The sequence below is a fragment of the Archocentrus centrarchus genome, chromosome 10 (genome assembly GCF_007364275.1).
Source record: "Archocentrus centrarchus isolate MPI-CPG fArcCen1 chromosome 10, fArcCen1, whole genome shotgun sequence".
In the NCBI taxonomy this organism is placed as follows: Eukaryota; Metazoa; Chordata; class Actinopteri; order Cichliformes; family Cichlidae; genus Archocentrus; species Archocentrus centrarchus.
This window is the reverse complement of record NC_044355.1, coordinates 13,580,754-13,601,030: the sequence shown is the minus strand read 5'-3', so window position 1 is coordinate 13,601,030 and position 20,277 is coordinate 13,580,754. Positions and strand designations below refer to the sequence as shown.

At 39.9% G+C, this 20,277-nt stretch overlaps 1 protein-coding gene across 1 annotated transcript; it reads left to right on the top strand.

Annotated features, from left to right (window-relative positions):
- The first annotated feature begins 122 nt into the window (after window positions 1-122).
- Window positions 123-18,949, top strand: LOC115786878 (MORC family CW-type zinc finger protein 3). The gene is made up of 18 exons (XM_030739349.1): window positions 123-488; window positions 4,582-4,740; window positions 4,876-4,948; window positions 5,984-6,116; window positions 6,352-6,572; window positions 6,840-6,987; window positions 7,806-7,959; window positions 8,904-9,032; window positions 9,509-9,628; window positions 9,731-9,834; window positions 10,116-10,244; window positions 12,552-12,668; window positions 14,258-14,335; window positions 16,238-16,274; window positions 16,361-16,707; window positions 16,888-17,401; window positions 18,235-18,392; window positions 18,740-18,949. The coding sequence occupies exons 2-18, from the start codon at window positions 4,702-4,704 to the stop codon at window positions 18,894-18,896; spliced, it is 2,658 nt and encodes an 885-aa protein (XP_030595209.1). The 5' UTR covers window positions 123-488; window positions 4,582-4,701; the 3' UTR covers window positions 18,897-18,949.
- Window positions 18,950-20,277: the final 1,328 nt, after the last annotated feature.

Below are 20,277 nucleotides of genomic sequence, written 5' to 3'. Positions count from 1 at the left end.
TTTACTCTCAACAGTGATTATTACTGTTCACTAATTGTTAATGATTAGTTTGTAAACCACTGTAAAGTTGCAACTGATGGTTACAAAACTTTGTAAATGGTTAATAAAAACTTTGTAAATGTTATTAGGTTGCTATAATTAATCTGATGTCATAATCTATGGAGCGGATTGGACTCAGGATACAAGTCAGAATAAAAGTTTATTTACAGTGAAGTAGAGGCAAGGTTAGACAGTAGATTTCCAATTAGTGGATCCAAAACAAGTCTACAGGCAAAACTCTCCTCAGGGCTTACTCTCTCTCTAACTCACTCAAAGGCAGGGCTGGATTCCTGTGCAGACAAGAACAAACAGGTGAGGCAGTGTCACAGAGCAAACTTTCAGGAAGAAGAAGCCAACGACACTAACTGTTCCCAGTTTAACAATCCAGTGCTGACTGAAAGTCCTACTTCATCTTAACTAGCCAAGAAGCAATCAGACGATCACCAGAGGTGAGTACATTAATTCCAGGAGTGATTGATGGGTGGGAGCAGAGGAAGGACAGGGTGTAGTTAGCTATCACACACACAGAGAAAGTAAGGAGGAGAGACAGATAGAATGGGTGAGCCAACACAGGAGGACTGGAGGACCATGACAGCCTCTGTTTCTAATGCTTGTTTTAAAGATGCAAGTGATGGCAACTTTAATCATGACTGAAAGCTGTGGTTTGTCTGCTGTCTCACTTATATATTTCACTTAATATTCATTTCCATAAGCTATTTGGTTAGATTTAGGGAAAGATTGTGGGTTAGACTGAAATACAGTGAGTTACGAGTGAAACCACTCTCACTAGTGCCATAACACATGCATCACTGCATTCATGCCCACGGACCCCAGGTGCGTAATTCTGAGACACCAGCAGTTTGAAAAAACAACAGTATTTTGTGCCCTGGGAATGAGTGAGAATATGTTGACCGGTCGGTGATGGAGCTTATCCCACAATACATATACCTTTATATAAAATTCATCAAGTAATTGTTTTTATTGCACAAACTAATTACATAATTTACATTTGTTAGGTACCCCTTGGATGCCCTTTTGCCTTCAGAACTGCCTTAATTCTTCATGGCACAGATTCAACAAGATACAGAAAACATTCCTTTCAGTTTTTGGTCCATACTGACATGATAGTATCACACAATTGCTGCACATCTATGATGAAAATCTCCCACTCCACCACACCCCAAAGGTGCTCTATTGGATTGAGATCAGTGGACAGTGAACTCGTCATGTTAAAGAAACCAGTTTGATAGGATTTGACCTCTGTGACATGGTGTATTATCCTGCTGGAAGCAGCCATTAGAAGATAGGTAAATTGTGGTCATAAAGGGATAGACATGGTCAGCAATAATACTCAGGTAGGCTGTGGTATTTAAATGATGCTCAAGTGGTATTATGAGAACCAAAGTGTGAACTAGTGTTGGTAATGCAGGATGGACTGATGCTTTCACATTTATGCTCTTCAGTGCCGTGTGCGAACACAATGCAGAGCATATACCTTAACTCTACTTCCACAAAGGTTGATTGATTGATTGATTATATGGTCAAGAGTTTTACATCCTCACTGTGACTCTGGATACTGTGGATCCTCTGAAAAAGAAAGCTTCAATTCATAAGTGCCTGACTCCCTGGTATAACTCATAAAAGTGCACCTTAAAGCAGATAAACTGTAAGCTGGAGAAGAAATGTCATTTCACTAATTTAGGAGATGTTCATTTAGCCTGGAGAAAGAGTTTGTTGCTCTATAAAAAAAAAAAATCCCTCTGTAAAGCTAGGACATATTACTATTCATCACAGAAAACAAGAACCCCAGGTTTCTTTTCAGCACTGTAGCCAGGCTGACAAAAGGTCAGAGCTCTGTTGAGTCGAGTATTCCTTTAACTTTAACTAGTAGTGAGTTCATGAATTGTTTCACAAATAAAATTTTAACCATTAGAGAAAATATTCATAACCATCTCACTGATGTATCTTTCTATACTTTCAGTACTGCTGATATTTATTTAGACTCTTTTTCTTTGACTGATCTTTCTGAGTTAACTTCAATAGTTACTTCCTCCAAACCATCAACATCTCTATTAGACCCGCATTCCTACAAGACTCAATGTATCTCTATTGGCTAAATACCACTGGCTGTTAAGGTAGCAGCAATTAAACCATTACTTAAAATGCCATCACTTGACCCAGCTGTCTTAGCTAATTATAGGCCAATCTCCAACCTTCCTTTTCTCTCAATAATCATTGAAAGAGTAGTTGTAAAACAGCTAACTGATCATCTGCAGAGGAAGAGTTTCAGTCAGGTTTCGGAATTCATCACAGTACAGAAACAGCATTAGTGAAGGTTACAAATGATCTTATGGCGTCTGACAGTGGACTCATATCTGTGCTTGTCCTGCTAGTGCAGCGGTCGATACTGCTGACCATAATATTTTATTACAGAGATTAGAGCATGCCGTAGGTATGCCGTAGTGGTTTGAATCATATTTATCTAACAGACTCCAGTTTATTGATGTAAATAGGGAGTCTTCTTCAAACACTAAGGTAATTATGGAGTCCCACAGGGTTCTGCGCTGGGATCAGTTTTATTTACATTATACATGCTTCCTTTAGGCAGTATTATTAGAAAGCATTGCATACATTTTCATTGTTATGCAGATGATACCCTTTATCTACTTATGAAGCCAGATGACACACATCAATTAGTTAAACTGCAAATATATCTTAAAGACATAAAGGCCTGGATGACCTCTAATTTCCTGCTTCTAAATTTAGATAAAACTGAAGTTATTGTACTTGGCCCTACAAACCTTAGAAACATGGTGTCAAACCAGATACTTACTCTGGATGGCATTACCTTGGCCCAGTAACACTGTGAGGGCTCTTGAGTCATTTTTGACAAGGATATTTCCTTCAAGCAAATATGTAGGACCGCTTTTTTTGCATTTGTGCAATATTTCTAAGATTAGAAACATCCAGGCTCAACATGATGCTGAAATGCTAATTCATGCATTTATGACTTTTAGGCTGGGCTATTGTAATTCATTATTATCAGGCTGTCCTAAAAGCTCCCTGAAAAGCCTTCAGTTGATCCAAAATTCTGCAGCTAGAATACTGACAGGGACTAGAAAGAGAGAGCATATTTCTCCCATATTGGCTTCTCTTCATTGGCTCCCTGTTAAATCCAGAATTGAATTTAAAACCCTTGTTCTTATATGCAAGGCCTTGAATAATCGGGCCCCACCTTATCTTAAAGTTATCATAGTACCATATCACCCCAATAGAGCACTTCGCTCTCAGACTGCTGGCTTACTTGTGGTTCCTTGGATGCTGAAAAGTAGAATGGGAGGCAGTGCCTTCAGCTTTCAGGCCCCTCTTCTGTGGAACCAGCTCCCAGCTTGGATTTTGGAGACAGACCCTCTCTCTAGTTTTAAGATTAAGCTTAAAACTTTCTATTTTGATCAAGCTTATAAATAGTGCTGGATCAGGCGACCCTGAACCATCCCTTATTTATGCTGCGATAGGCCTAGGCTGCTGGGGGGTTCCCATGATGCACTGAGTGTTTCTTTTCATTCACCTCTTTTTACTCTGTTAATACACCACTCTGAATTTAATCATTAGTTATTATTAATCTCTGGCTCTGTTCCACAGCATGTCTTTTGTCCTGTCTCCCTCCCTCTCCCTCACCACCAACTGGTTGCAACAGATGACTGCCCCTCCTTGAGCCAAATTCTGACCCTGCCATCTGAATGCCACAGCAGAAATCACGAATCATCAGACCAGGCAATATGTTTCCAATCTTCTATGGTTCAGGACTGGTGACCCTGTGCAACCTGTAGCCTTAGTTTTCTTGTTCTTAGTTGACAGGACAGGCAGCCAATGTGATCTTCTGCTGCTCTAACCCATCTGCTTCAAGGTTCAACATGTTGTGTGTTCAGAGATGCTCCTCTGCGTACCTTGGTTGTAACAAGTGGTTGAGTTACTGTTGACTTCCAATCAGCTCAAAGCAGTCTGGCTATTCACCTCTGACATCAATGAAGAGAGAACTGCTGCTCACTGGATATTTTCTCTTTTTCAGACCATTCTCTGTAAACCCTAGATATGGTTGTGTGGGAAAATCCCAGTAGATCAGTAGTTCCTGAAATAGTCTGACCAGGCCATCTGGCACCAACAACAACAAGGCCACATTCAAAGTCACGCAAATCACCTTTCTTCTCCATTCTGATGCTCCATTCTGATGCTCAGCAGGCCATCTAGACTGTATCTACATGCCTAAATGCATGCAGATATGCCGAATTACACATTTGTTTTCATGAGCAGTTGAACGGGTGTACCTAATAAAGTGGCCATTTAACGGTTTAACTGAGTTTGCAGCTGAATTACTGTCATTTTTAACTTAAAAATAATAATAGCAAATTTCAAACATAAGCGCTATAACAAGATAACTATATACATTTCAGAACAAATGTAAGAATTGAGTCAAACGTCATATTAAAATAAGATCTGCAGAAAAATCCCTCAGCCGCGTCTCTCTCTCTCTCACTGCTGCAGCGTGCAGCCGACGGACTTCCTTTGACAGAGGCCCCAAGGACGCGCCCACTGCTGAGGGTGGTTACGTACCTGCGCACAGAGAGCTCATACGACAAGAAGCAAAATATTCCGTCGTAAAACATGGCGAGGTTAAGTGAGCATGGGATTCGCCTGAGTTCTGTAAGTATTTCAGATGCTTTCTATAGACTATTTGTATTTGTTGTCACGTTAGAAAACGTTCACTAAAGGTTCTTTAAAAAAGAAAAAAAAAAAAGAGCAAGTGAAACTAATACACTGACTTATTTTTGTCTCCAGATGAGTCCTTCCTTTCTGAACAGCAACTCTACAAGCCATACCTGGCCTTTCAGCGCTGTGGCAGAATTAATAGGTAGGCGATATGAAGTGCATAATAAAAACTTTACACAGTTGTGCGCACCTGCCTGTTGCAGCTTTTCTTTTTCCTTTTTTTTCCTTTCGCGGCGCTCTTCCGCTGTCGCATATAAAGTCGGCGTGTTGAGCAGACATTTGTGTTGGTGATAAAATGGACCGAACGGACTTCCTCTTTTACATTCGCAGCGATTTAACGCTTACACGCCTAAACATGTTAGTTAATAGTCGCTAACAATGCGTTACGGTAAAAATTACGTTGTTAAGTAATGCTAAAGGAGCTAATTCTATTTTATGCGGCCTTTTGCAGTCGGAAGTCATATTAATAACTGCTTAAATGCGGTGATGTTTTCTGCATTGTCTGCTCTTTTCTCTTGTGAGCATTCAACATTTTTGATTATCTTTGACAGAATGTATAAGACTTAATTTCTGTTGAATATGTAGCAAAAACAATATTTCATGTGACACAAATCGTTTGCTCCTCGGCTGTCAACATTGCTGTTCCTCCACTCTGTGCGCTCTCATTGGTTCAGACGTGCTGACCGTCTGTTGGTTGCTGGGGTTTTTAACCGGAACAGTGACGTGAGAGCGCTGCACAAGTGCACACGCACCGCTGTCGCACGTGAAAGTAGAGGCTGAAGTTTAGGCACAACAAAGGGAGCACGTGTTTCTTGTTAGAAGCGCACAATAATTCACAAAACTCAGCAATCACCCTGCAGAAAGTTCTGTCACCACATGGTTAATATTTGTTGATCTCGGCGTGATGAGATTACCAGCTCTGTTGGAAATAAAAAGTGTAGATCAATGCAGATGTAGTAGCATCCAGAGTTTGTGAAACCAGAAAACAGCAATAGATTTGTAGATCTGATGTTTTGTTCCTGCAGCGTGGGGCACCTTCTACAGTCTGTATCACTTGGACTATGCCTTACAGTGGAAGTTTCCATTGTAAAGTAATGTTAGGAAGGCATTTAATAAACTATCCTTCCCACGTTCTTCTCTCTTTTTTTCTTACTTCTAATTTTCTGTCACCTTGTAGACAATGCCTCAGATCCCGGTGTGTCCGCTAAACAGATCTGGATTGATGTAGTTAATGAAGCTGATCATCTCTGTCTAACTTTCACCGATAATGGCAGCGGCATGACCCCCAGCAAACTGCACAAGATGCTCAGGTGAGATACGTGTGATGTTCACATACAAAAAAAATACAGGAACACATGTAATCCTACACACTGATTATGTTCCTCTTTTCTGTATTTAACCCACAGACACACACACTCACCAATAAAGGCCCCACATGTGCCAGTGTGTGTCACATTCGTGTTAGATTAATTTTATCTTCCCAGTTTGTTTTGCGGTGTTAGACAGTCAACAATTGCTCACTTTCTTGTTCACTTTTGTACCCAGCTTTGGTTTTACAGAAAAGGGCTCAGGCAAGGCCAGTCAGCAGGCCATCGGCGTCTATGGGAATGGCTTTAAGTCGGGCTCCATGCGCTTGGGGCGTGACGCACTCATCTTCACCAAGAACGGCGGCTGTCAGACTGTAGGAATGCTGTCTCAGACATACCTAGAAAACATCAAAGCCCAGGCTGTCATCGTCCCCATTGTCCCCTTCAACCAGCAAACCAATATCCTTTGCAAAGAGAATGGGAAAAGAATATAACATTGAATATTAGGTTTACTATGTAAATTTGCTGTTCTGCATCAGTATGACTTCCTGATTTCTTGGCGTGAGAACTAATGAGTTCATTTGAATGCTGCAGAAGGAACTGAGTTAAATTTAAATCGGAAGACCAAAGCCGAGGTTGACAACAAGAAAAAAATATTCTAGAAATTGAAGAAAATGTTTATCACCATACATGCTCCCTTATGTCCTGACCTTAATTCGGTGCTACAGTCATTGGTTGTGACTGAAGATTCACAGGCCAGCCTGGCAGCTGTCCTCGAACACTCAATCATCAAGTCTCTGGAGCAGATACACAAACACTTCGACTCCATTCCCTCCAAGAAGGGCACCAAGATATTAATCTGGAATATCCGCAGGTCAGAATCATGTGTTCATGTTGGAATTAAGTTGGAAGTGCATGATAAGAGTGTTCTAAATGATAAAGATCTTCTTTTCACCAAGAGCATAAACATAAATCCATAGTATCTTGATAGATAACTGTCATGTCAGTCATTTTGTCTAACTCTGTGCAACAAAGCAGATAAGCACAAAAATAATACACTCTTCGTTTAGTTTGAGCGTCTTGGTTAGAGTTTCTAAGTTGGCGTGTTTACTAGAGGTTGAAAATAGCACATGGCATTGAGGATTGTGGAAGCACAGTCAGTATCAGAGGGAGACAAGTGGGTTTAAACACACATATGTGGTATTTGTATAAGCATAGTTTTAGGCAAATCTATGCAAAGTGACCCGCATTCAAATACACACATGAAGACCAGAGAACCTCCTAAATTGAAGATTTGAATTCTCTTCTTTTTTTTTTTCACTTTAAATTTCTTACGAGTAAATGGTAAACTGGAGTCAAGTTGTTGTAAAGTGCTAAGAAGAAGCAGGTCAGGTTTCTCACACCTTCGATTCCACTTCCTCTTCGTGCTGGAGAATGAGAAAGGGGTCACTACAATGATCATAATCATCCAACATTTCAGTTACTGCACTTGAAGATGACCCAAAGTGATACAAATCATGACAGTTAGATACAATAGGAGGTGAAAGCATACAGTCACTTTATGTTACAAATCCTTGCCAATTAAATTTATTGCAAAGCCATCTGAGAAGCTTTATAGATGGGTATTACAGTGTGAAACTTGATGCACCATTACATGCTCTAACAGCCACTTTCTTTTATGTTATCCTGAAGAGCCAAAGATGGTAAGTCGGAGCTCGACTTTGAGACTGATCCGAGTGACTTTCGTTTGCCTGAGATTCAGATTGAAGAGCTGAAGAAGGGGTTGAGGAATAGCGGATCCTTGAGAGCTGAGCAGAACATCCCAGACATGCATTACAGTCTCAGGGTGAGTGGGTATTAAAAACATGTATCATCTGTTATCATGGTTGAGCTTTTGTACAGTGTATTATATTAAGGTTTGTTAGGACATTGGGACCTGTTAGGGAGCATTTTAGTGTTAAAGGTTATGATCAGGGTTAGAAAAAAATTCAGGGTGGTTGTGGTTTACATGTGGGTAAGCCATGCAAGTACTGTGTGTTGGGGGCTGGGTGTAAGAGTGTCTTCTACTGTTAGGCAGACAGACTCTCCCCGCACTACTGTAGGCAAACTGTTGACCTTGTGGTTTTGTAGTAACACTGCCCCAGTTTCATTTAAAAAGTGCCTTTTTTGCAATTTGTAAATAATAATTAGCAAATTTTAAGATTTCACATTTAGTTTGTAAATCATTTTTTTCATGCATAGTGGTCGCTACAGTGGACGGCTGTTCAAAGCTGTTCCCTTGTATATGCCTGTGTTTTGTTGTTATAGTTGCATATCATTCAACACAGTGGATGCATCATCCCATACACTGCTACCGATTGGCCAGTCATGGGGAGATGATTTTTTATTTTTATTTGTTATTTGAATGTAATTAACAGAATCAGTCTTAGTCAATATTAGCAGTAGTGACAGTCGATCTGAGGAAGCAATATCATTTTCTGTTAGTGGTGTGTTAAATACACATTTCTCTGGTTGAAAAGTCAAATGCATGGTGTCCAGCTGAGGGGACATATTTGTAACAAAATTTTAATTGCATTTTTTTCTTGCCTAAAGAGAAATAAAAACATTCAGAAAAAAAAATCTTGACTGAGGTTCTCATAATTCATGCATGAAAGGGCTACAGCTTAAATAATAAACCATCTTTCAGAAAACCAAAAACGCAGCATTTCGTATTTAGTATTTTCAATTTTAAGTCTCACATTTATTTATTTTTATTTTTTTTACATTCTTCCTTTTGTTTGGTTATCGCAGGCCTACCTCAGTATCTTGTACCTGAAGCCGAGGACACAGATCATACTGAGGGGGAAGAAGATCCTGGCCAAACTGGTAGCAAAGAGGCTGGCACACATCGAGCATGACGTCTACAAACCCCACTTCAGTGTATCCTTACGCTGCATGTAAAATTCAAAGTGTAAACAGGAAGTGGGATCCTTGTGACTGTTGGAGATAAATCAACTGTGCTACTTTACTGGGGTGCGGTTAAAAAAAAGAAAAGGAAAAACACTTTTGGTATTTAACAGATGTTCATGAAGGGAAAATCCAGACAAGCTCCACAGTGCCAATTCATGTGGTCTTATATCTGCTTATTTTTTTGTCTTTCATGACTTATAAAGAACTGAGATTTTGGAACTGGAGTTTTGTATTAGTGCCGTGTATCAGTGTTAATGTTAATGTCATTCTGTGAATACATTATGTTTTCTCATAGATTTTTTTTTTCACATTTTTCCAGTAAAAGATTTAATTATTAATTATTTATTTAATTGAATATCCTTTTAATGATTTAAAAATTACATTTCCTGATATTATTTTAAAACTTGACAATGTCCAGTACTGTTGCCTTAACTGGTGTTTGTCAGAAAGACAAAGTGAAAGTGACCTTTGGGATTAACCCAAAAAACAAGGACCACTATGGGATTATGATGTACCACAAGAACCGTCTCATTAAGGCGTATGAGAAAGTGGGCTGCCAGCTAAAGGTAAAGGAAAATGGTGACACTGTGTATCTTCAGACACGATGAGCAGAGTGTTCACTCTAGACACCTGCGTCTGCTTAACTGTCACTCTCAAATTTCCTCCAGACTTCAGGTCAAAGGGCAGGCATCGGAGTCATTGGCGTCATTGAGTGCAATTTTCTGAAGCCTGCTCATAACAAACAAGACTTTGAGTACACCAAAGAGTACAGGTAAAGGCACAAAAACAAGTCAGATATCTGAGATGTTTTTGTTTTTATTTTGTGAGTATGGGATGTGGAGTTAGAACTACTTGTCTCACCCTGTATGTGTATGTGCCTGTATGTGTGGCTGTTGCAGGGGGTTGGTGTTTCGCAGCACGTGGTCTATCAGTAATAGCAGTCTTTTGATTGTGTTTTCTTCAGCCACTGACCTTGAATTTTTTTCCTATTATAGTCGTACTTGTGCACATGGTTAAAGATATTTACAGTTCTTTCCTCTTTTTACTCCCAAGACTCACCCTCGGTGCTTTGGGCCTGAAACTCAACGACTACTGGAAAGAGGTGACAGAGAAGAAGGCCAGAGAGCGAGAGTTTCAGGCTCTAGACAGAGATGAGGAGGACGTTCAGAAGGATGCCGACGAGTAAGTGTCAGTGTTTCTTCACAGCTGAAGTCAGGGCCAGAGTTTGAAGAAGAGTGAGGTCAGAAAATAGAAATGGGTATCGTTAAATTAGCCCTATGATCAGAATGTTGATAGCTCACTGTAAGGTAGGTGTGATGCTTTCATATAATAAACAAATGATAAATTGTATGAATACTGCTTTAATGTATGAAACCTGACAATTAAGCTGGGGTTATTTGTTATCTTACCAAGCCATAAATAAAGAATGACAATGCTTGGGAGTAACAGAGTTATAGGCTTATTAATACTGAGTCTATTGCCTAACTAAGGTGTTTTGTAGTCAGTGTTGTTGCCATTATGAAGTAATAGCCTGATATGAAAGTAACAAAGGATATTTCATACGATATGCCATAACTGCAGACAGTCTATCAGGTTAATGTTTTCTTGCATGTCTGTCATTGCTTTCTATTATCAGATGGTATTCAGTGTGTCTGTTCACACACAACCCACCTGCTACAGTCCCAATGCTGCTTTATAGACATTATTGAAGTGCTGATTATGCAACAGGCTGCCCCTGCCCTTGCACCATTTCTCGCCATACAGCAGAAAAAAAAAAAATCCATCTTTAAATTTTATTTTTACTCAACTCTCAAATCAACTTCATGTTTAAAGCCAAAGTGCTGCACACAAATAAAAACAAACAAGTTTAAAATGCATACAAAAACAAAACAAAAGATAATTATAACATTTAAAACATACACACAGAAGGCCGTGGTTAGGGCAATAAAAATAGTAAGAGTGAAAAATAAAATAAAATAAAACTGCAGTTAAAACAATAAACAATAAGAGCCAACGTTTCAGACTGAGTTAAAAGCCAAAGAGAAGAAATGGGTTTTAAGAGTGGAGTTAAAAGCAGAAAGTGAGTCAGCCTGTCTGTTTTGGGGCAGCGACTGAAAAAGCGCGGTCACCTGTCAACTTCCTCTTTGTCTTTGGGATGGCCAACAGTGACAGCTGATCTGAGTGAGCATGAGGGGGGTGTACGGGTGGAGCAGGTCATTTAAAAACATTTTAAAACTAATAAAAGAATTTTATAATTTGAAAATGAACCGGGAACCGGTGAAGTAATGCTAAAATTGGTGTAATGTGCTTTTAGTGCTAAAAAACTGTGTGGTGTTGCAGTGGTTAGCCCTGTTGTCTAACAGCAAGAAGGTTTCTGGTTTGAACTCTGCTTGGGGCTCTCGCTGTGCAGAGTTTGCAGCTACTTCCACCCACAATCCAAAGCTAGTGTGTTAGATTAACTGGTGACTCGAAACTGGCCACAAATGTAGGGTAGACAAAGTGCTTAAAGTGTATAGAATAAAGCACTGCCTTGTCATATGAGACTTGTAGTCTTAAGCACTTGGAGTGGTCAGTAAGACGATACACATCGGTTTATACTCAGACCTAGCTAGCTACAGATATAGTTGTAGTGCACTCATCTGGTTCATGTGACTCTAAATATGTGCCAAGCCTAACGTCTAGTTCAAACAAAAAGCCCAAATGCAAAACTCAGATGCAGGAAAAGCAAATAAAAGTTTGGTCATAAGATGCAAGTAGATGGTTCCAGGAGCGAAAAAGTAAAGGAAGCCAAAAAAACTAGACGCACAAGGCAACCAGTACTACCGAAGGAGGAAATGACAAAAAGAATAACCAAAATTCAATAAACACTTAACAAAAACCCAACACTGTAGAATCAATAATGAAAAAATATAGCAAAACTAATTTTTAACCACTAATGGTTTGTGTTGAACACTGTGTTATGCTAACCAGGTATTGCACCTGTGGTAGTTTTTTTTTTAATTAATTTATTTTTTTTAAATCAACTAGCTGCCGTTTTTGTACAGGCGGTTTATATACACGTCCCTGCTGAAAAGCTAACACTCCTGACACACCCGCTGAAAAAAAAAAGCAATGTACTCTGAAGCCTGTTTTCATCTGTTACACATCACTGCATACTGTCTAAATAACATGTCTTCATTCCACAGTTTAGGAAGACGCAGGTCAGTGCCTGCTAGAATCTGGCAATTTATCAAAGTTACAATATGTAACTTTGATAAATTGATCTTTTTTTTTCCAAGGCTTGAAACCAGAGGACTGAGACTGAGCTGCCAGGGTAAAATTACAGAGGCAGGGAACTTCGCCTATGACACACTCAGCCTGAAATAATTTCGTGGCTTTTTTCATTTTATCTCTTGAAGAGATCTACCATGTGCACAAATCTAAACTCAGAGATAAAAAAATAGTTCAGAACTGATAACAACTGCTTACTGACAGCTGTTGTATTTACAGGGGTCCCATGTGGTTACAGTGTGAAGAGTGTCTGAAGTGGCGAAGCATCCCTGAAGGCTTTTACAAAATTGCTCCTGAAAGCTGGACCTGCAGCCAGAACCCAAATTCACGTTACAGGTGGGTATTTCATATTATGTGAAAAAGGAGGAGGTCCGCACACCAAAAAGCTCCTTGAGAAATTTTAATCCATCAGTATTTAAAAGTCTTTTAAATACTGATGGACCTCCTCCTTTTTCATTGAGTTTTGCTTGGATCCAGCACCCTGGTTAATTTTTTGGATATGCGTGTTTCTCTTTTATTATGTATTTCATATTATGTCTCATTGTTTTAATGGCCCTAATTTCTTGAATAAGAAACACAATTTTTGGGATTCTGTTTACATAAATGAATGCAAAAGCTGGTCCATCTCAACCCATGCCTGGCATCCTCCTCTGTCACACCAACCTTCTGCATGTCCTCCTTCACTACATCCAGGAATATTATCTGTGTTCTTACTCTTTTCGTCCTGTCTGGCAGCTCCGTATTCAACAGCCTTTGTCTATTGTATCCACTATCCCTCCTGTGCACATGTCCAGATCATCTCAGCCTTGCCCCTCCTAACTTTGTCTCCAAACTACTCAACCTGAGCCGTCCCTCTGTTGTACTTATTTCTAATGTTGTCTAATCTCTCTCATTCACACTCATGCATTCTGTCTTGCTTCTGCTGGCTTTTCATTGCTCTTCTCTCCAGTGCATACCTCCACTCCTCCAGGCTCTCTTGCAGCTGCCTCCTACTCTCATTACAGATCCATCGCCATTGCAAATAAGAAGGGGCTCTGAGCCAATCCCTGATGTAATCCCACATCCACCTTGAACCTATCTATCATTCCTACCACACATTTCACCACTGTCGTGCTGTCCTCATACATAGCCTACACTACCCTCACATACTACTCTGCCACTCCTGACTTCCTCATGCAGTACCACATTTCCTCTGTCTGCACCCTATAACGTGCTTTCTCTAAATCCACAAAAACACAGTGCAACTCCTTCTGACCTTTCTGTATACTTCTCCATCAACATTCTCAAGCCAAATAGCTTGTGCTTTTTCTCAGCATGAAGCCATACTGCTGTTCACTGCTTCTTTGTCATTTATTCCCGAAAGAAAATTGGCACCCATACTTCACTGCAAGGAGGCCAGTCAAAGCTCAATTATTTTATCATTTGAAGCTAATAAACTGCAGGGTAACTTCACAAGCATGTTATTATGGTTATCTTACTAGGTTTAACACATTTTAATATTTGCTTAATGAACTTAGAGCACAGAGTGGAGACCCTGGCATTATCAGTTTATGAAAAACTTTTCTTTCTTTCTTTTTTTTGTCTGATGCTATGGAGTAAAGGTTGTGATATTTTAGCTTCTACAGCATCAGTGGTCACTATATCAAACTGCATGGTCATATTTTAGTTCTCCCTGTGGTTAACAGCTCGAACATGAGCCCTGTCTAATCCCCACATGTCCTTTGCATTATCTTTCCCTCCCTCTTTTATGTTGATCTCTCTGCTGTCCATACAAAAAGACTGAAAACAACAAGGAGATGAACACATGCTCACATTCTCATAATTTGGATGATGCCGAATGTTATTTTGAGCTGTCACATAAGCCAGTGTGTGGGCATCCTTGCTGACTGAACTGAATGTAACCACGAGTTGCTTTGCCTTTGCAGAAGCTGCTCTTCACCAGAGGAAGCAGAAGAGAATGAGGAGCTGTTAACACCAAGCTATCAGAAAAGCCACAAGAAACTGTAAATTCCCATTTCTTTACACTCTCAAACTCTCAAAATTCGTACATGGACGGATATATCACACTGCTGCTCTTTCTGCATGCGTGCTTGCTCATGTGGGTTCACATGCCATTTTGTGGTTTCTATCTGTCAGTTTCATGCACTTATTTCCGGCAGTTGTCCATGTGACTATGCATGCGTGTCTACCAATCTGAGAAAATTTTGTTCTGCTATACTCTAATAGTTAAGAATCTGTTAGCCCTTTAAAATATGGGAACATTTTACTTATCAGTGCAAAGGAGCTTTTAGTATTAATATTTTATTTCTATTATGACCGGTGTCACACTTTGGCAGAAGCAAACAAAAAAGGGTAATGTCTAATTTGCTTGAATTTAGCAACTGTTTACAGAAACCTGTTAGCTACATATATGCTAAGATAGGCTGCAGGATGTTAGACAACACAATAACAGCCATTAGTTCATAGAAATAAGTAAGCTATATAACCAAAACTAACTCAAACTACTTAATAGTAACTGTGGTCTATGAAAGATGGATGTGCCTTAAATCTGCATTCTTCCTAATGGACAACAGGGGGCAACTACTTAGGTTGCAAATAAATCTGATGGTATAGAAGTCTATAAGAAAACAACCCTTCTGCTCACTTCCTTTATGACCTTAGTAAGTAAACACTTTCCAGATGAGTTTATGGTCTCGATTCCCAGTTTCAGGTCTTATTTGATCCAGCATAGTTTTTCTTTTTTAAGCCTGCTCCCATTTTAGTAAAATAAACTGCTGCAGTGCTTCTAAAGCAGGGGTGTCCAAGCCTTTTTTCAAGGAGGGCCAGATTTGATAATGTGAAAGGGCCTGAGGGTCAACAGTCCTGATGACATTATTATAAACAAAAAAGATGGATATTAATTCAGTTTTTTAATATTTTCATTTTTATGCCAAAAACAAAAATTAAGTAAGCAAATGTAACCATTAAGATGAACCCTGCACATAAAAGCTATCTGAAAACAGCTCAACAGGTAAACTACCTAATGTGAAGGGCACAGGTACTCGGGGCAGGTCTGGTTTGGGAGCAGTGGTAGATACGCATAAAATGTCATTAGGTGGGAGTCACTTAGTCTTGATCTCAAGTGGTTCTTGTTTAAGTTCAAAACAGAGAAAGTCTGTGCACACAAATACAGTGCCAGTCAAAAGTTTGGACACACTTACCTATTCATAGGTTTGGCTATGTCAATTGTTTGCAGTAATTCAGTCAATATAATCAGTAAATCAGCTCCTCATGATAGTGCAGTGGTTAGAACTGTTTCCTCGCAGCGAGAGGGTTCCCGGTTTAATTCCATCACCTAGGTGGGACCACTCAGTGTGGAGTTTGCATGATCTCTCTGTGCTTGCATGGGTACCCCAGCTTCCTCCCGCAGTTCAGACATGCTTGCTAAGGGATTCTAAATTGGGTGTAGGTGTGAATGGTCATTTGTCTCTCTTTGTTAGCCCTGCAGCAGACTGGCGATGCTTGCCTCAGTGTTGCCAGATACTGCTGATGTTTTCCAGCCTAAGACCACACAAAATTGCCCAAAATAGTTTAAACACCGCTGTACAGCATCATATTCAAAAACGGTGCACACTGACACCCAACTGCACAGAAACAATCTTTCAAATTAAATTGGAATTAGTGTAGCATGCACTTGAAGATGATTAATGAAAAAAGGTTACTATTAATGTCTTTTTTATGGCACTCAGTCTAATAGTTGTTGGGAGACTTAAATCTAACCTGTTGGTAGAATGATCAACCATTGTATAATCTCAAAAAGTGGATGGCTGTCTTGGGGTCAAATTCCATTTTTAAAGCACAATAAAAGCAAAGAAAAGTATCTTTGTATTGGATAAAGCAGAGCATTTTTTTTTTAAATCTTGCAGAGAGTATTCCAGAGGCACAAAACGAAAATCACTAGAGGTATGTGAAGTTTGCGTTTGGTTTTTTGCTTTTTTGTTGCGTATCGTACTATACTTCAAAGGTGTGTTCGGCTGTGTTTGTTGCAGGTGTCTGAGTTACAGGAAAAAGTGTCTAAACGTCAAATCCTCTTACGCAGTTCTTCTGAGCCCACCGCAGTGAAACATGATGATACAAGTACAGAGCACCTTGCAGATGATTATCAAAATGACACATGCACGAATGACGATGCGCAGTCACAGTCAGACACAGACACGCAAGACCCGTCTGCTGAAAGACACGCAGTCATTAAAAATAAGAATGAAATAAATGAAGGAGAGATGCCCGAGGAAAAGGAGATAAGTGATATGAGGCCTGAAGATGAAGACAGCGACAACACGAAAAGCACACAAAGGGAGACGTTGGAGAAAGAAGAGGAGCACTTAGACACTTTAAGGTGGGGGATGAATTAATCTAATGATAAAAAGAATCTAAAGTCAGCCTAATCCAAGTGTATCAGTCGATACTTATGCTTTGGATAATGGTTGGAAATAATGTAATGAATGCATCGTTTGTTGTTAAAAAAAATACACCTTTATCAGTGTTAAATTAACTGACTGACCTTTGTTTTCTGTAGCTTCAAAAGGAAGTCTGATTCATTATGTTATCGTGTCAAAAAGAAGCGGTACCTTTGGGAGATTCACCAGCCTGACTCAGGAGATACAGCAGAGGAGTCTCATCCTGGGAAACAAAGAGATACATTCAAGACATTGTCCCCAGAAAAAAATAAAAAGGACTCCAGCAGCCGGGTAGAGTACTCAGACACAAACCCACCGCAAACCCACACCGGCAACACGTGGATCCACTCGCCCTCCTCCACGCAGACTGTGATGGTGTCGCCCCTGAGCCGAACAGAAGGACAGCAGAGCAGGTTGCTGCCACCAGAAGGGGGTAACCGGGAAGCTAAAATGCAGAGGCTGGATGCGTTGGAGAAAGAGGCCCAGAAGCTCCGGAGCCTTCTAGGCCTGGAAATCATCAAGACAACTCAAGGAACGATGACAACTGCTGACAGCAACGCGGAAAATCCAAAAGTGGGGCTGGTTAAACCGATAGGATGCAAAGAGGTCGGCTGTCAGACAGACATAGCTGAGGTCAGCACCATTTATAACCAGTTATTTTAGGGTCATTGAAGTGATGGTAGTTTAAGGGTAAATGAAATCACACTCTTTTTCTTTTAAGGCACTCGTGCTTTTGATTCTCAGATGATTTTTATTTTGGGTGTGAGATGGGCCTCTTTTCATATTCAGTTTTTAATAGCTTTTAATATTTGAATTAAATGGAAACATACATTTTCCACAGTATAGAGTTTGTAGGACCAGCATTAGGTCATTTCTTTTCACTATCGATGTGTTCGTATGCCACCACTGTATTTAGTCATTAGCAATCCCCTTTATGATTTGCCTTCTGTCCTTTTGCTCTCTGCTCTCTTCTCCCTCCCCTCAGCCAGAACCAGTTGCAGCAGTTGGCTGCCCCTCCCTGAGTCTGGTTCCGCCAGAGGTTTCTTCCTGTTAAAAAGGAGTTTTTCCTTTCCAGTGTCACCAAGTGCTTGCTCATGGGGTAGTGTGATTGTTGGGGTTGCTGTTATATGTTATAGGGTTTTTACCTTACAATATAAAGCACTGTTGTTGTGGCGCTATATAACTAAAATTGAATTTAGTTGAAGAGCTGAATTTAACCTCTAAAATATATGAACTTAAAGTAAACCCAAGTATCAGTGCTGAACTAAGCTTTGATCGCCTCGGTAAGTAGTTTTGCGAGGGTTAGTGCTTTGTTACAGTAATCATATGAGCAAATCAATCACAAGTGAATCATTGAGAAAAAGGACAAATATGGCAACTGAACATGATTTATTTTAAACCACTTAAATCTGATCTTAAATGAGAATCTAAATGACAAATGTAATTTATCTTCTACTGTCCATCAGTGCTCCACTTCATCCTCTGGCCTGACTACAGGACCTCAGGGGTTGAAAGCCCTGAGTGATGCAAACAACCAGCCAGAGTTCAGCAGACCGAGGAAGGAGAAGACTGACAACCAGAGCAGGACGAGAGTCAGTGACACTGAGGCCTATGAAGACAACAGGTGAGTGCGCTATACAGATGTGGACATGCAAGCTGTATGTGTTGTAACTTCAGTGCCTATAACTTGATTTACTGTTTACTTTCATCTTCACAAGGTAAGTGTTCATAAATGGATGACTGAAATGAGTATCAGTCTGGACTGTGATTTCTTTCACTTCAAGTTAAACAGTTTGGGGTTTTTTTGTTTTTTTTTCTTTAAAAAAGGAAATCCTCAAACATTCTAGTTGTCCCCTTTTATACCTTTTTTATACACTATGCAAAAGTTTCTTCTTTAGTTTCTTTTAACTGGATGTGAAATCTGAGTTGTTCGGGTTTCCAGCCGTAGTGATGGATCTGTCCTATTCTCAGATCTGTACAGGAGAATCTGCATGACATCCGTAACAACGTGGTGGTGCTTCTCACAGCCCTCCTCCCCCAGCTGGACCTGACTGGCATCAGTTTGGAGACCGGTGATGTAGACAACATCCTGCAGCAGATCATAGAGGTCAACTCACTGAAGCTATGATCAGTACTAGGTCCAGCAGAAGTCTGTTATTTGTTTTCCCATGCATACTTACACAAAATGTAGGTTAATAAAACATTTCTTATATATATATATATATATATATATATATATATATATATATATATATATATATATATATATATATATATATATATATATATATATATATATATACACACACACACACACACACACACACACACACACACACACAGTGGTATGCAAAAGTTTGGGATAATTTTAATTTTGATAATTTTCATGATTTTTCTTTATAAATCATTGGTTGTTTGGCTCAGCAGTTTCAGTTAAATCTATCATATAGCAGATGAACACAGTGATATTTTTTATGAAGTGAAATTAAGTTTAAATCACACCACAGGTTTTCAATAATATTCAGGTCTGCGGACTGAGATGGCCGTTCCAGAACATTGTACTTGTTCCTCTGCATGAATGCCTCAGTAGATTTTGAGCAGTGTTTAGGGTGGTTGTCTTGCTGAAGTATCCAGCCCCAGCGCAACTTCAACTTTGTCACTGATTCTTGAACATTGTTCTCAAGAATCTGCTGATATTGACTGGAATCCATGTGACCCTCAACTTTAAAAAGTTTCTCAGTACCTGCACTGGCCACACAGTTCCACAGCATGATGGAACCATTACCAAATTTTACTGTGTGTAGCAAGTGTTTGTCTTTTCCCGCCATGCATACCACCCCTTGTTATGTCCAAATAACTCAATTTTAGTTTCATCAGTCCACAGCACCTTATTCCAAAATGAAGCTGGCTTGTCCAAATGTGCTTTAGCATACCTCAAGCGACTCTGTTTGTGGCGTGCATGCAGAAAAGGTTTCTTCTGCTTTACTCTCCCATACAGCCATACAGTGCAAATTACGCTGAACAGTTGAATAATGCACAGTGTCACCATCTGCAGCAAGGTGATGTTGTAGGTCTTTGGAGCTGCTCTGTGGGTTGACTATGACTGTTCTCACCATCCTTCGCCTCTGCCTATCTGAGATTTTTCTTGGCCTGCCACTTCGAGCCTTAACTAGAACTGTGCCCGTGGTCTTTCCTCACTATGTTCCTCACAGTGGAAACTGACAGCTGAAATCTCTGAGAGAGCTTTTTGGATCCTTCCCCTAAACCATGATGTTGAGCAATCTTTGTTTTCAGGTCATTTGAGAGTTGTTTTGAGGCTCCCATGTTGCCACTCTCCAGAGAAGATGCAAAGAGGAGAAACACTTGGACACCTTAACCCTTTCTCATAATTGGATTCACCTGTGTATGTAGGTCAAGGATCAATAAGCTTACAAAACAAATTTTGTGTTCCAATAATTAGTGCTAAAGGTATTGGGCACCCTTGTCGTTTCAATAAAATGACAAGGGTG

Excerpts from the sequence above, each read along its gene's own strand:
- LOC115786878 (XM_030739349.1), top strand. The coding sequence starts at position 4,702 with ATGGCGAGGTTAAGTGAGCATGGGATTCGCCTGAGTTCT. Across the intron at positions 10,245-12,551 it reads GTTCAGAAGGATGCCGACGA|GGGTCCCATGTGGTTACAGT; the intron begins GTAAGTGTCAGT and ends TTGTATTTACAG. Across the intron at positions 14,336-16,237 it reads CAGAAAAGCCACAAGAAACT|AGAGTATTCCAGAGGCACAA; the intron begins GTAAATTCCCAT and ends TAAATCTTGCAG.